Here is a 16,734-nt window from a genome sequence, read left to right as displayed (position 1 = left end):
GGATGAAGGTGAGCTACCACTCAACGGGTGCTTTGATCATTTTGCAATCAAGTGCTTTTGCTTAATGTTTTGGGCATTTAGTATGGATAAAGAGGTGATATGGGTGATTAACCGATCTTGATTGTAAATATGTTCTCTCACCTTGCTAGTGGGTTTAAACTTTAGCCCTAGTTCAGTGGGACCTCCCTTAAGGCCTTAGGGTTATAGTAAGGGTGCTAATTGGAAAACCTAGATTGAAATAGAGTGTTCATTCACCCTTTCACCATACTTCAAACTTTTGATGTCACACTATAATCCCTTCATACCACCTCCATTCTTCAGGTCCAACTTGTCATTGGTTCATTAGGATTTGGCACCCTCTTATCCACATCCTTGAATAGGGACAAAAAACATTGCCCTGGAGATTGATGCAGCTAAAAGAATGGAAAAGCAAAAGGCGCCCAGAGGGGTGTGTTACCTGCTCATATGCACATGGCGGGAAAGAGAATTCATTGCCCAACGGACAAGGCACTTTACAAATTTTCAAATGTTCAGAAGTCCAACTAGGCAACTATGACCCTTTTTTCTCTATCATCTGTCTATACTTTTTACTCTCAAATTTCGTACCCCCATAGAGGTATTGTATAAATGAACACTAGCATAATAAACTTATGTAACAAACTTAGGCCATTTGGGGCCTGATTAGTGAGTCCACTCTAGGGTGTTCTTTTCACTAGATTGATTATTTTCACTCTTTAGCCATAAATAACTAATCAAGTTTTTTCACTCAATATACCTCCAAAGCTAGACTGTGGCATAATAATTGCACCTTGGGTGTGTCTTAATGTCTAAGGTCAATTTATATTACCATGCTAGGTCATATCTAGAGTCTTACAGAATTTGATTAGGTCTTTCTAGGATTTTTTTTAAATTTAAAAATTCTCACAAAAGGGTATTTTTAATTAATTTTTTATGTAATGATGTGAATAAGTGCCCTTTGGAAATGTCGGTGGCATATAAGAGCTTGAAATTCATGCTCAGGATGCCAATATTCTCTCAAGACCCGCTTTGGGGTCAAAAAAATAAATAATTCCCCATGAAAACTCACTTTTCCAAAGTTGAGGATGAAAAGGCAAGTAAATTGCAAAAAAATAATATGTGGGGTCATATAAAAATCATATTTCCAAGTCAAAAAATTAACTCAAGTGATGTGGCATCAAAGTGGAGTTAAAGAGTTGATTTGGAATGTAAGTGGGCCCATGAATTTGGGAAAATATTGGCTGCACATTGGGGAGCAACTTGCCCCTTTCAACAGCTAAAAAAAGGAGCTCAATTAGGACTGATATGCAGCAAATTAAGGAGTTGTACACTCAGCCAAACTTGAGGCATTTGCTGCCACCCACAGGCAGTCAATCAGCAATCTTTTTGGAGAAAAATGTTGGCTTCTTGAGCCTCTTCCAACTCTATAAATTGTGCTCATTTGCTCTCATTTTGGGAGGGGGAAGCTTGAAGAGATTGGGAAAACTATATTGTAATTTTGTCTCATTTTTTGTTAATAAAAAGACTTTGGAGGCCCAAGATCTAAACATTGTGTGGTTTTCTTGGAGCATATTGAGGTAATCTTGTTGCGTTTTCATGCTATTGCTTTGAGTTTATAGCTTAAGCCTTGATAGGGACATTGTTATCCAAAGGAGAAGGTTAGCCATTATTTGTTAAACTCTTGTTAGTTTACATTCTAGAATTGAAATTCATATGTGATTCTCAGTTGAATAGCATCTTGATTCATTTCATTGTGTAAACTACACCTGTTGAATTTTCTTAGTTTACTTAGTTAGAAACCCTCCATGCACTTTATCTGATTTATTCCTACCTACTTGTTATTTTCCTTAACAAGTTATTAACAATGTAAATACTGAAAATAAACACTAGCGCATGCTCAACATATTATAGATCAGAAACTAAAAGAAACAGAAACAAACACATCATATGACACCATTATTTTTGGACTAATGTCCTCTGAAAAACCCAATGTGGGAAAACCGGTGCAGCTATCTAAGGGTTTTCTTATTAAGCAATATCAGAGTACAATTTGGTTGCCGAAACTGGCCTACCCAACAAAGAATTTCCTTGGCAGTAATACCTCTCAGTTTCTGACAAATCTCCTCACTGAAACCCTAGATAATCCTTCCGGCAACTACTCAACACAAATCTGCCCTAGAAACCCCAACGTCAGCCTCTCTCTGGACTGTGTCAGCCCCTCTCTGTCCCACGCTGGCTCTGTATCACCACGGATGGGTCTGTGTCAGCCCTGGGATGCCCTGCGTCAGCGCTCTGGCCCTCTGCGTCAGTAACGCTGACCTCTCTGAGGCTCTGTGCAACTCCTAGCTGGCTCTGCGTCACTTTCCTTGGCTACTGCGCTGCTCTCCCGACACTATCTCTGCTTCTCTGTCTCTCTGTACTCAAATGCCCCTCAGCTGCATCTCCCGATCACTAATTATATCTCTCTCTTAGCAAACCCCGCTCTAGAGAATAGAATGACTAATCACTCTGGTGTATTCTCCAAGTGACCCTCAAGCCTCCTCGTATACTTTTCCTGTTGACATATCAACGGCCAAGATTAAGTCCCTAATCAATAGCTAAAATTAGATCTGGCTTGATCCATGTCTTTTGGACCATTCTAACACAGATTCATATTAATACACATTAATATTTATTTTCCCTAAGTTTAGACTTAGAGACTCCATTAAAATTATTAATTATTTTAACATCTCCTACTCTGTTTAGAATCTGCACAAACCTTTTCTGGGTATTGGAGATCTCATGTGCCCCAACCTCTCCACCAAATTTCGTGGCTAGAGCACATCCGATGCCACCCCAAATCAACACTCCCTCTTAGTGAGGACTGGGCTCTAGCAATACTCCTCACTGAGTATTACTCTGATCATCCAGAATCGGTACCTGTGCTGATGCTAGGCCTTCCTGCCCAACATCCTCTGCACTACTGCATCCTGTACTATTGCCCATGGTTTTGCCACTACCACTGCTGCATCTGTACAACAGCTCCTTCTGCATCCATGTGGTTGTTGGTCCTTTCTCCCAGCATTGCATCCGCACTGTACCTCCTCTCATGAAGTTGCATCATGCTGCCCACTGCTGCACTACAACTCAGTTACTGAGAAGTAACTGATCTCCCAATCTGACCTCCCTGTTGGGCTAGAGACACCCACCGATGCTAAAGCTCCCTCTGCCACTGACAAGTGCTCCCTCTCTGACCTCTACGATGCTACAACAACTCCCTGCATCTCGCACCGTTGCACACCACTTTGTGCCACACTGCACTGGTGCAACACTCCTGTGCCTCTCGCACTGCTGCAGCCTGGCGCTGTCTCAAGACTCCTGCACTGTAGTTGTCTCTGTCGCTCCATCCACATCTGTCTCTACCCGACTCAGCCAATCCTACTACTCCTCATCGGGGCTCCCGTAGCAAGGTCTAATCCAAGATACAGTGTACCTCGAGGATCCTGCCCCTCATCGCCTGTAGTCTTCCTGACTACAGCTCAATGTCTCCCTACTTCTGCTCAAGTGGTGTGTGCGCACTCATGGCACAGTCATCGTCTGTCAAAACTTCTTTCTTTGCTCGTGCTAGTGATGCCTTAGTCTCGGAAGACTCTCCCTTACTCCTCTTCCTTGGACACTGTGTCACATAATGACCCAGTTCCCCACAATGGAAGCACTTGATCTTGGAGAGATCTTTCTTCTTCCGCTTCTCCTGCTTTCCCTCAGATACTAAGGCCACATCTTCCTCCTCCTGCTTGACTTTGATCCCCTTGCTACTGCTACCCGTCTTCGACTGCCGTCTGATCTCTTCCTGGCGAAGAGCTGCCCACATCTCGTCCCAAGGTGGGAGAGTCCCTCTGCCCAGTATACTCTAGACAAATACCTCCCAATCTTTTGAGACAGCATTCAGGGTTGTCCTCACCATCAAATCCCGATCCGGTGTCGCCCCTATAGCAGTCAACTGATTTCGGATCTCATTCAGTCCTCCAAGGAAGGTGTCAATTGTTTCTCCCTTCTTCATTTGATACGACCTCAACTGATTCTCAAGCAGCATTCTTCTTTGCACAGAAGTATGCTGGTACAGCTTCTTGAGAGCCTCCCACATCTCAAATGTTGTTTCCTTCTCGGCTATGTGTGGTACTACATGATCCTTGACCCCGTCAAGGATAATGCTCTTGGCCCTCGCCATCGCCTCCTCGTACCTGTCATTATCATTGGGGTCGACTGGGATAGCTATTACCTTCAAGGTGAAGTTCTTGACACGATTCCTGTCAAGTACGGATAAGATTTTGGCCTTCCAGACTGCGAAGTTCGATGCTCCGTCCAGTCTATCTTGGTCTCTTACTCCGTGTAGTGCCATGATGCTCCTCTACTTCCCTCCTGGAAGTTCTTTGTTCGACTCCTCTGAGTCTCTACTTCCTGTCTGGAAGTTCTCTTTTGGACTCCCTTTGAGTCCTGATTTCCCTCCTGGAAATCCTTCTGCCGCTGTCGAGATGCCCCCTACTCTGATCGTCTTGTGCAACCGCACCACTGATCCGGGTTCCTCAGCTAGAAACCCTCGGTAGCAACTCCTTTGGCCTTGCTCTATCAGGTATTGTTCTGACTACAGTACCTCACCAGCTCCACTCTGCAATATTCCTGCAGCCTTCTAAACCCCAGCAACCTGAAGGTGAGAGCTCCTAGGCTCTGCGCAATCCTGGCACCGCAACCCGACCTCCTCATCCAACTGCATCAGCCCTCCCAGCTACTGCGTGGCTCTGCATGAGGCTTCTCTTGCCTTCCTTCGCCTCTGCATTGCCTCTTCCCAGCTCACCCTTGATGACGCAGGCACTGTGTCACCCTTCCTTGTTGCTGCTCTGCTAGAAACAGCTTCAGTCCCCTCCGAACAACTGTTTTTTGCTGCTATTGCTCCACTCAACTGATGTCCTTTAGTCGTCCTGTGATCTGCAATCACGCTCTGATACCATGTTGAATTTTCTAAGTTTACTTAGTTAGAAACCCTCCATGCACTTTATCTGATTTATTCCTACCTACTCGTTATTTTCCTTATGAAGTTATTTACATTGTAAATACTGAAAATAAACACTAGTGCATGCTCAACATATTACAGATCAACAACTAAAAGAAACAGAAACAAACACACCATATGACACCATTATTTTTGGACTAATGTCCCCGGAAAAACCCAATGTGGGAAAATTGGTGCAGTTATCTGAGGGTTTTCTTATTAAGCAATATCAGAGTACAATCTGGGTGCCGAAGCTAGCCTACCCAACAGAGAATTTCCTTGGCAGTAATACCTCTCAGTTTCTGACAAATCTCGTGGCTGAAACCCCGAAAAATCCTTTCGGCAGCTACTCAGCACAAATCTGCCCCAGAAACCCTAGCGTCAACCTCTCTCTGGACTGTGTCAGCCCCTCTCTGTCCCACGCTGGCCCTGCGTCACCCCGAATGGGTCTGCGTCAGCTCTGGGATGCCCTGCGTGAGCCCTCTTGCCCTCTACATCAACAACGCTGACCTCTCTGAGGCTCTGCGCAGCTCCCGGCTGCCTCTGCGTGAGCCCTAGCTAACTCTGCGGCTTGGCTACTACGCTGCTTTCCCGACACTATCTCTGCCTCTATGTCTCTTTGTACTCAAACGCCCCTCAACTGCATCTACCGATCACTAATTCTATCTCCCTTAACAACCCTCGCTCTAGAGAATAAAATGACTGATCACTTTGGTGTATTCTCCAAGTGACCCTCAAGTCTCCTCTTATACTTTTCCTGTTGACATATCAACGGCTGAGATTAAGTCCCTAATCAATGGCTAAGATTAGATCTAGCTTGATCCATGTCTTTTGGACCATTCTAACACAAATTCATATTAATACACATTAATATTTTATTTTCCCTAAGTTTAGACTTAGGGGCTCCATTAAAAATATTAATTATTTTAATATCTCCTGATCTGTTTAGAATTTGCCCAAACCCTTTGTGGGTATTGGAGATCTCATGTGCCCCAACATCTCCACCAAATTTTGTGGCTAGAGCACATCTGATGCTACCCCAAATCAACAACACCTATGTCTACTAATTTCTTAGCAAGATTGTAAGTGTTTTACAGGTTCCTCAAGCTTGGAGTTGGGAAAGTCCTTTGGTTGGATCAGCCACCTTCAAGCATATGTTTGAAGCATTATTCCCACCCGGGTCAATGACTTTCAAAGGATTCTAAAGGGTTTTCAAAGGCTATCAAAGTGCTTTCAAAGAACCCATCATCTCTCTTTTCTTCTCACAAAATTCTATCAATATTCTTGGTTCACTTTCAAGTGCTACAATGTCAAAATTTAGCAGACCAAAGGCTTGAATTGTTGGTTTCTCTAACAGTGACAAACCAGCCAAAAATAGTTAATTAAACTCAACTCTTCTTGGTTGTCTTGGAGTAGAAATTTCATTTAATTTATTTAAGATTTACTAAGAAAAAAATTATCAAGATTTGGTACTAATATTGCAGGTATCCAAACTTTGTTTTTGGCATCTACCATTTGGCTTGTTTGCTGGATTGTTTTGCAGGTCATAAAGTACAAAGGGGAGTAGCATTGGTGGACTAGAGCAGACTTTGGAAAACAAACCCATCAAGACTCACTCTTCCAACCTTTTACCTACAATTTCAAAATTCTTAATATTTCCCTTTGATCTTAATAAAAAATCAGGCATTAAGGCTTTCATTTGGATTGCCATCTTGACAACAATCCATTCTTCTAAGAAAGACCAGGTTTACTTGGTCACTTCTTAGCAAATATCATAGAGATTTAATCTCTTAAACTTAACATCTTTCCCCTTTTATATGTCGATTTTAAGTAGGTTAGACCATTCTTTTGGGCATTTTCACAATCAATCATCTTGGTGATCTATTGCATATTTTGGGCAATCCAAGAAGAGTGTTGGTGGAGGATTAAAACATTCAAAAGATTACCTTTGGACAATTGATTCAAAACCTCCATTTGCACCTTATAAACCCCTTTAAAGGGCTTCTTTCACCCAAGGATCTTCCAAAGAAAGCATTGGAATTTTGCAGAGAATAATTATCTTTGGGAAGAGTCTTTTGTAATTCATTGTAATTTTGTAAAGAAACTTTTCTCTCTTTCTTGGAATTTACCCAAAGGGGCCATTTGTAACTTGTTTTCAGATTGCTACTAACTTGCAAATTTCTTTTTGGAGAAGAGTACTTGATTCCTTTGAGGGATCCCATTGTAAACTCTCTCCAAGGCATCTCTTCAAGTCCCTTTCCCACAGGGATCCATTGTAAACTATCTCTCTTTATCCCTCATTCCTATAAGGGGGTCTAATAAAGAATTTATTTTTCTTGGGAGTTGGGGGATTTTTTACCCTAAGCATCCCCCCTTCCCCATTTGGGGAAATTTCTCTTGTGATGCTTGAATGATTCCGAATTTTTTTGTTAAACTAAAGTAGAGCAAAACATCTCACTAAACTGCATCTAGTTTCTATTATGCAATCTTTTATGCATTAATTTTAAGTTGCAAATTTGTTCACCAATCTAGTCATTTGCTCTTACTCAATTTTTACATTTAAAGCAATTTTATAGCTTAGATTTAATTTTTCAAATTTGTCTTTGCAATAATAAATCTACCTCCAACCTAGTTAGTTGAAGTAGTAATTTAGGGACCCTTCATCCCCTATTGACTCCTTATTTTGAGATCAGGGATTTTTAAAGTTCAATTGAAACTTGTTCAATTTGCAATCTAACTTAATTTAAAATAAACCAAGATTACATTCCAATACATTCATCTTGCAGCATTGGCACTTGGAGTTTCATTTCATTTTGCTTCCTAAGTTCATAAAGCTTATCTATCTCTTTGAAGCAATTGTCATTATGTCAAATACATACATTTTGTTTGGCAAAGCATCTTATTCCAAATATTCCACATTGAACATTATTGTACTTACCTATCTTTATTGCCACATTTATTTTCCAAGCATTTACTTTGAGGCAATTATTTATTAAGTATTCCCTTCCCATTATTACTTTCGAGATATCTCTTGGAATATTTACTTTTGAAAGTACCCTAATATTTGGCACTAGTCTACCTTGATCCACCTTGTCTATTATTGCAATATCTTAGCTTGTGGATGGTTATTGTTATTATGATGCTTTAAATTCATTTGCTGCAATTTATATATTGATTTAATTTGGATGTATCTTTGATCATTTAATTTTAATTCTTAGAACTTAACTCATTTAGCTTTAGAATAGTTGAGCCTTAGTTATTTTTGTAGGGTCCACTCCCTTTGACTTCGCTAGGAGTTTGCCTTGATGGAGGAGTTGAGATTTGAGTGACATCAACTCTACTCATACTTGCCCCCAAGGGCACACCAAGAGGAGTTAAATATTTTCTCCACAATAATCCCAAGTGTGGATTCAGGCGGCAATAGGGTGCAAAAATCAAGCTAAGTAGGGTAGCTCATGCATCCACAATGGCTCCCTCCATTACATGTTAGTTTTTGTAGCATCGGATGTGTTCTGGCCACGAAATTTGGTGGAGAGGCTAGAATACATGAGTTCTCCAAGACCTAGAAATCGTTTCTGGAAATTCTACATAGAAGTGACTTAATTAGATTATTAACCAATTTTTTTATTATTAACCAATTTTTTTATGTTTCCTAAGTCTAAACTTAGGAAAACTGGTTAATTAATTAGTATTAATTAAGTCAAGGTGAGAATCACCTAGAAACTCACACAGATCGATTCGAAGATGATCCTCGCCATCGATTAAGTTTTAATCTTGGTCGTTGGTGCTCCAATAGTGGATTATGAGAGGAAGTCGATGGGCACTTGGAGAACACATTCGAGATCACCAGAAATTCGATTTCCTTGGCAGATCGATTTCCAGAGTAGCAGCAATCAGCTGCCGAAGAGCCAAAGATTGAAGCAGTGAATGAGCAGGGAAAGTGAGTCCGGAGGAGATTTTCCAAATCCTTAGAGGCAGCAGCAAGAGGGCCGAGTTATTCTCAGTGAGGCAGCGCAAAGGATTACGCAGTTGCTTTAGATTGGCAATTCGATTTCCTGGAGAGAAATTCATTCTCGGATCCAGAGGCAAGTAGAACGACTTCATCAAAGATTGGTTGGAGGCCTGACGTCAAAGAGACTGCACAGAGGCAGGTTGTGTCGGGATTGCTTGTGGAGGAAGGGTAATTCCCTTCAGTAATTTTGCCCAGATATTCTTGTTGTTTGGATTGCCAGTTGAGCATCCATAGATGTACTCATATTTTCACTGTTGTATAATAAATAAAACCCTCATCTGCTGCACCGATTTTCCTACATTGGGTTTTTTTGGGGACTTGTCCAAAAACAACAGTGTTATTTTTATGCGTGTGTGCTAGTATTTTCTCAGTTCCAACGCTATTTATTTTCCGTAGTTTTATTTGTGAAGGTTGCAGTGTGTTTATTTCGATGTTGTCATAGCAATAAGCTGAATAATTAATTTATCAGTTACGAAAAACAATAATAGTTGTTGCAATAGGATTTTGTATTGGAATTTTCACATTACATCTATACACTTAGGATGTGGACTCCCATTAGTTGGTCCCTTGACCATGGCACTTGGCCATGAAGTCTTTCCCCTCCATTTCCACTTACATCAACACCTATTGATTGAAGGGTTAACCTTGGAAATGCCACCTCCCCTTGGGGGTTGGAAGCACCTAATAGGGTTGACTACTTAGCCACTCCTACAAAGGTAGGGAACACCTTTACAGGACTTGATCTAGTTAGATATTTGAAGGTGATCCCGATTTGAAGTATTAATATGCCCTTAACACTTAAGTATGGTCCACTTAGATGCATTTATGATCTTAGTCTCTAATGAATGGTTGACTCTAGTTGAGTTTGAGGTGGTTTCGCTAGATTGTCTAGTGTAGGATAGGCCTAGACGGCACCCTACTCCACATGATGCCCAGGCCATAAATTACATTCTAGAGAGCATGATGACTTGGGAAATGCAGCGTTACACATTTTGAGCAAAGTGTTGGACCTCTTGATGACTTGAGCAATTGAGATACATCTCGGAGCACACCTAGCAGCCAAAACGTTGGCCTTCTCTTGCCTAGCATGGAGGATTCTTGATGATGTACCAATGGACCCAGCATGCCCCCAGGCTAGCCTTGACACTACTTGATGGGCATGCCATGATCCAAGGCCCATATAAGGATGGCCATGGTTAGGATGATTGAGGAGGGCTTGTTGCACCTGATGAAGCCTCAATGCTGGAAAGAGGAGGCACCATGTTGCTCACTTGACATCCATGGAGATGACATGCAGCAACCACAATTGGACTTTGGACCCTTGGAGACGTTTTGATGCATGATTTGGGAATATTCCTCAAATCGAGGATGGTCATGATGCTTTCAACCATGTATTTGCCTTGATGGAGCATTTGGAGCCCAAAAAGGGCATGATGCCAATAATGTTTTAGCCCTACGGCTCACACATGTGGGATTATAATAGAAAATTATGTTGTAAAAGCTAGTGGGTCAACGCTTTTAACCCTAATTTACTTTTTGTCCACTCAATCAAACTTGTGTGGGGGCTTCTTAGTTGGACTATAGGTGAGGTAGACCTCATATAAATAAAAGGTCACCTCATTCATTAGTTCATCATCACTTTTGGATTAATTAGGCCTCTTGTAGAGTTTCGGCCTAGCTCTTGTGTGAAAATTCCTAAACCGAAATCCCTACTGCAGCAACTAATGATATTTCTCCTACTTGTTAGATTTACATGAATAAGTTATTTGTAGTTTCCTACGGTAAATATTGAAATACATACATTGCAGCATTCACTTAATTAATTTATATGTGGAAACAAGAGACTGAGCAAGAATGAAAATACAACACAATAACACCATTATTTTTGGACAAATGTCCCCGGAAAAACCCAATGTGGGAAAACCGGTGCAACAAATATAAAGGTTTTACTATTATGCAGTAGTAAAGTTGAGTACAATTCTTGGATGCTCAACTAGCAATCCAATACAGAGAGAAATCTGGACAAAACAAATGGTGAAGTGTTCTCACCCTGTCACTACGCTGAACTGGAGCCTCTACGTACCCTCTGCATAGCCTCTGCGCAGAACTGTGTCACTCCCACGCAATTCTTGTGTCACCCCCGCTAGGTATCACGTTGCTCCTTCTCTGGACCCTCTGCTGGCTGGAAAATCTGAATCTCTGCTTCCCGGTCACACACCTTAGCTCCCGGCTACTGAAACTTGATTTCCTCAGCAGAAATTCGATCTCCCTCTAAGGCATGCGCTGCCACTGCGTCAACTCTGTGTGGGCCAGTGTTTGCCTCTCTTTGGACGTTGTTCTGCCCTCTCTCTGCCTCGTACTCTCTGGCCCAGGAAAACTTCCTTCTTTCGGATACTCACTGCCCCTCACTGCAAAAGCCCACTTCAAATCTCTCTCTGGCAACGGCTCTGCTTCAGAAATTCGATCTTCTGAACTCACTCGGTGTGTTCTCCAAATGCCCATCAAGCTTCCTCTTATAATCCTCTCGTTGATCAATCAATAGCCCAGATTAGATTCTAATCAATGGCTAGGATCATATTGACTTGATCTCTTCCTTATTCTAGAAGTTTCACCCACAGTTTATATTAATACCCTTTAATTATTTTAATTTCCTAAGTTTAGACTTAAGGTCCCATTAAAAATAATTAATTATTTTAATAAAACTGCCTTCGAGTGGAATTTCCCACAACGATTTTTGGGTATTGGAGAATGCATGTGTCTAAGCCTCCCTGCAAATTTTGAGGCCTATAGCACATCCGATGCTACCCCAAATCAACATATTGTACCTTGCTACTCTTGTGGAGATGTGATCATTGTGGATTTTTGCTACAAGGGACTAGTCCTCATTGTGGACATGTCATTTTCAGATAAAGAAGGATTGTTCATTGATAACTTGTGAGTATTTTTCTTGTTGAATATCTTTTATGGTTATTGTATGTGATGTATCTTGCCAGGGTTTCTAACTTTCTATATTCCATGTCTAAATGTTTATCTTTATATGAAATTCTTGGTGAAAATATTGCATGCTTAAATAAAGAATCTTGAACTTCCATTGAGAACCTCCTAGAAATTTTTTCCCTTGTTTTTATCCCTGTATTGAATGATAGCTAGGGTTTTCCCTTATTCCCTTCCAGGGTTTGATATTTCCATGGTAAATTTTCCCTTAAGACTCCATCGACCAAGTAGTTAGCAGGGATTGGCATCCATATTGATGGCCAAAATTAAAATTTTCAAAATCTCTTCTTTTTCTTCTCTTCCTAAATTTTCAGCCCTAAAATTACGCCCCTAAAATATCAAGCCCCGAAAATTCCGGCCCTTTGTTGAAGAATGTAACTAGTGTTGGTCATTGTAATTAAGTCGTGATGTAATGTATTTGTCCAAAAAAAAAAATTATTGTAAAAAATTGACTTATTAAAGCATGGGTTTCGTGCTTGGGTCATTGGTCAATAGGTCAAAGCACCCATTGTGTGCTCTAGGATTTTTGTATTAAGTCAAAATTCAAACTCATTATGTAGCAAACCCTTCTTGGGCTTATTAGGTCAAAGAAAGAAAAATGTGTTATGTCTTATCCTCCTCCATCAAGTCAGCTCTTGCCTCATATCAAGTCGACCTCCTCATCAGTCTAGTCAGCCTCATGAAGGGACACGTCCACCTTACAAGAAGACTATATACATGAGCATTCGACTTTGTGAAGATGAGTAATTTAATTTGCAATTTATTTTGGAAATAGAATTTCGTAGAAAAGGAAGAAATGGCTACTTATTAAAGAGAACGAGAGAAGGATGAAAGGGCTGCTTGTGAAAGAGAATGACAGAACTGAAATTCTGATTGCACGAGCCGAAAGTCAAGTTTCTTGAAAGATTGTTTGATGTTGATTTATGAAGAAATGAACCAGAAGGTTGACTTGATGGAGTGAAGTCTTGGTCAAAAGGTCTTGGATATGTCTCAACTTGATTTGATTCTATTGAAGAAAACTCTGACTAGGTTTTCCCCTCAAGGAGGGGTTTTGCCCTGGCTTGGAGACGATCTTTGGTGTCTCTATTGTTTGCATTGTGATATTCTTGTTTGGCATTTGTATTGAATAATAATGATGAACTAATATAATAGAAAAACAAGCACATGTCAAAGTATAAGAGAAATCGTTAATAAAACCCAATCATGCACTGCCCTAGATTTCTCAACACCCTTAAGGAAAACCACTAGGATTAAGGCTTGATGCCAAGCTCAACGAGGGCATGAGCATTGAGCTGGTTGGAGGATGTTCTACTTTGTCGAGCCCTAAAACATCAAAATCTAGCAATTTGCATGGTTGGATATCCCTCCCTTGGGCTGACCTCGTCAACCCTAGGCAGTTCTAGGGCTGGAAAAAACCCTAATTCTGCACTAAGGCTTCAACTTAGGGTCAATTGAAGGTTTGTGGATCCTGTTGTTGATTATATCCTTATAAAAAACCTTTTCTCTCTCCTTGTATGCCTAGTTGTGCTACCTTTGAGTCATACATCAAAAACCCTAGGCTAGAAGTCCTTTATAGACTGCTTCTAAGATATGCTATTCCTTGTCTAATATGATTGAGCCTTGTCCTTAGCCAGTCTATCTTGGGTAAACCTATTCAATTGTCGCCTTTGAACCCTAGACCAAGAATATCCTTTAGGTAACCTAAATTGGGAAGCCTCCCGTGTGGTAAAATTCCAGAAAAGAGCAGGAGATGGATTGCTGAGGTGACAATGGCATCCACCTCATCTTTGTCCCTTGGTTTGGCTCTCGTCTTGTAAGGCCTCTCAAAAGACCTGCTAAGTTGTGAGGCAACATGGACCACGAAGGATTCGAGGACAACAACAAAAAAGTCTGCTTCCAGTGCTCAAATAGACTGCAGTAACTAGACCTGTTTCTATGAATTTGTTCACTGTAAAATTTGTTAAAAGCCTTGTTCTGAAAAATTAAAATGGACACAAATGAAAAGCTAACCACCTAGATTCACTGTTCCTTGTAATGGTAAAAGTTTCCAAGGAAACAACCCCTGAAGGGTAGGGAATATTCACCTGTTGACAATAATGGGTTTGTCATTCCAGTAGCAATAATCACGACAACAGCAACATATGTAGAGTATTGGTGACCAGTCCTGTCTGCTTCCAACAAACTTTCCAAGTAGACTATGGCTTTTTTAGTTGAGATGAAAGGGTAATTTGGCAAGCATTATGAGAAGGGAAAAAGCAAGGAAATTACTTATCAATTTATCATTGATGAAATGTTGTATAATTCATAGAAGAATAACTGAAATATATAATACACAAGAATAAACCTATAAAATAAAGTTTGAAGATATACATTACCCCTTGGTGCAGTCCATGTGAAGCCATAAGCATAAGCTTTGAACCATCTGACAAGTTTGCACCTTTCAGTGTCACACTGTCATCTAGAATTTTACCTGTTGCAAGATTTTATAGCAAGCTCATTTACCAAACTTTTAGTATAATCCAACACTTCTGAATAAAAAGGTTATGAGATTAACGCAAGTCCTAATAAACACATAAATTATGTTCATAATTCTATCATGATCAATGGAAGAAAACATTAAGATATCATGATCCTCAAGATTTAGTTGTATGATTGAGATTCTAGAAGATGCTCAATTTTCCTGAGAATCCCATCCCGTTTGTAATGACACTAGTGTAATCTGATGATACATGTGAGTCCTAATCCTTAGAGATAATAAATTAAAAGAGGGGAAAAAATAGTGAATTTTGCTGAAAAAATCAATGTTCAGATTATTGTTTGATGAATGCATTTCTATGAACTTATTTATCATGACAAAGTCAAAAAGTACAACAGAATTTACATAAAGGCTAGAAAAATGTGCATAAGGATGTGCTCCGGATGGAGGCAGAACCACATCAGGTAAAGTTGATTCACGTGTACAACTGAAAAATTATTGCCAGCCTACTCTTATTCCGTATAAAAAATGGAAACCATGCAGACTCTAATGCAAATCAAACTAAAAACAATGGAACAGAACAAATATTCAATAGTAGTCCCAAAAAGACACTGGATACAAGAATTATTTAATTGTGCAAGAAACCTGTAGACTCAACACTCCTACAAGAAATTTAACAATAAAACATGACCCAAAATCAAAGGTATAGATAGAAATACTTTGACAAAATACGCTGAGCAAAAAGTGAAAATAAAATTCATGACTAGGTTAAAGTCTGAACGCTTGTCATATTTTACATACAAGAGCATAGACAGGTATGCATGTAGAGAGAGAGAGAGAAATGATTGATTCATTATTCAGCGATGCAATGTCCCGCTACATAATAGGAGAGGAAGGAGTGTATTACATAACTCCCATATACCTAATCTTTTAATAACTCATGATTCCATCACTTTATTAAAAATTCTCTAAGCCTTTATTACACGTCTAAAGTATGTCCACATCCTAAATATGAACATCATATCTAACATTTTCCCATAATGGTCAGATCACATAAAAATTTTAAATTATTTGTTCCAAAACAAAAACAAAAATCTTTGACAAGCAAGATGCGTGCAGCCCGCTCCAAAATAAAGTCTTCAATCAGCAACTAGAAGTGCATTGTATCTGGCAAGGTTGATTCACTACTTCATTTTCACCCTCCCTGAGGGTCTTCCTCTCTTCATGAAAATCAGAAAATACAGCATAACAAATATGCTATTTCCTCCTTTCCCTAGGTTTTCTCCTATAACTATCAACTTCTCCATTTCACCCTCCCTGAGGATCTTCCTCTCTTCATGAAAATCAGCAAATACAGCATAATAAATATGCTAATTACCTCTTTCCCTAGGTTTTCTCCTATAACCATCAACTTCTCTTCACCATGCACCAGTCAAAAGTTCAAAACAACTCCCATTCTTCCACACCCATAGCAATAGTCTTCATGTCATATTACACAAAATTACTTGTTCCAAAACAAAGACAGAATATTTGAACAAGCAAGAAGTGCACTATATACAGCGAGGTTGATGAAATACAACTAATGTCACCATCCTTTTATTTGACCGTTGAATCATTAGTCAAATGAGAGCCAATGTTTGGCTGAATAGTCAGTGTTTCCACCATCAACATTGAACTTGATTTGTTCACAAAAATCACCTACTCGGACCTCCACATCTTGGTTTCAACATTCCAAAGTTCTTCTTTTGCTTCTTCAAGGTGTTAGTTTGTGTAGCTCGGACAAGTGTTCTAGTCTCAGTTTTTGTCTATGAGGCTCGCCGCTAGGGAACACATTTTCTCCAAAACACAGAAAAGGTTTCGTGAGAAAAGACCTTGATCAAATTTAATTAAGCAGTTAATTAATGTTCCTAAGTTTAACATAGGGAAATAGCTTAATAAATCAGTATTAACTAGGGTAATTCAATTTTCTTCTAGAGACTTCCAGAAAAGTCACTTGAAGGAATCAAGATGATCTTAGCCATCGAATGAGATTAGATTATGGTCGTTGATTCGTCAACGAGAGATTATATGAGGAAATCGAACCTGCATTTGGAGAAAACACAAAGACACAGACTTGCAGTGATAGCAAGGGCATAGAGGCAACACATGGGCATCAACAGAGAGAGATCAGCAGTGGTTGGAGACAAGATTACCGAAGAGATTCTTCAC

General features: G+C 40.0%; 1 protein-coding gene across 1 annotated transcript in view; it reads right to left on the bottom strand.

The window, feature by feature from the left end:
- Positions 1 to 16,734, bottom strand: part of LOC149162158 (LRR/ubiquitin-like domain protein) — a 367,705-nt gene that overhangs the window by 271,962 nt on the left and 79,009 nt on the right. Inside the window, exon 2 of the mRNA XM_089437164.1 lies at positions 14,426 to 14,520. Coding sequence (XP_089293290.1) covers positions 14,426 to 14,520 — 95 coding nt within the window. The remainder of the gene's footprint in view (positions 1 to 14,425; positions 14,521 to 16,734) is intronic.

The sequence above is a fragment of the Pinus tabuliformis genome, chromosome 5_2, assembly GCF_031772625.1.
Source record: "Pinus tabuliformis cultivar Carrire ecotype Pingquan chromosome 5_2, CPIR1, whole genome shotgun sequence".
NCBI lineage: Eukaryota > Viridiplantae > Streptophyta > Pinopsida > Pinales > Pinaceae > Pinus > Pinus tabuliformis.
The sequence above is the reverse complement of the archived record's forward strand: the minus strand, read 5'-3'. Positions and strand labels throughout refer to the sequence as shown.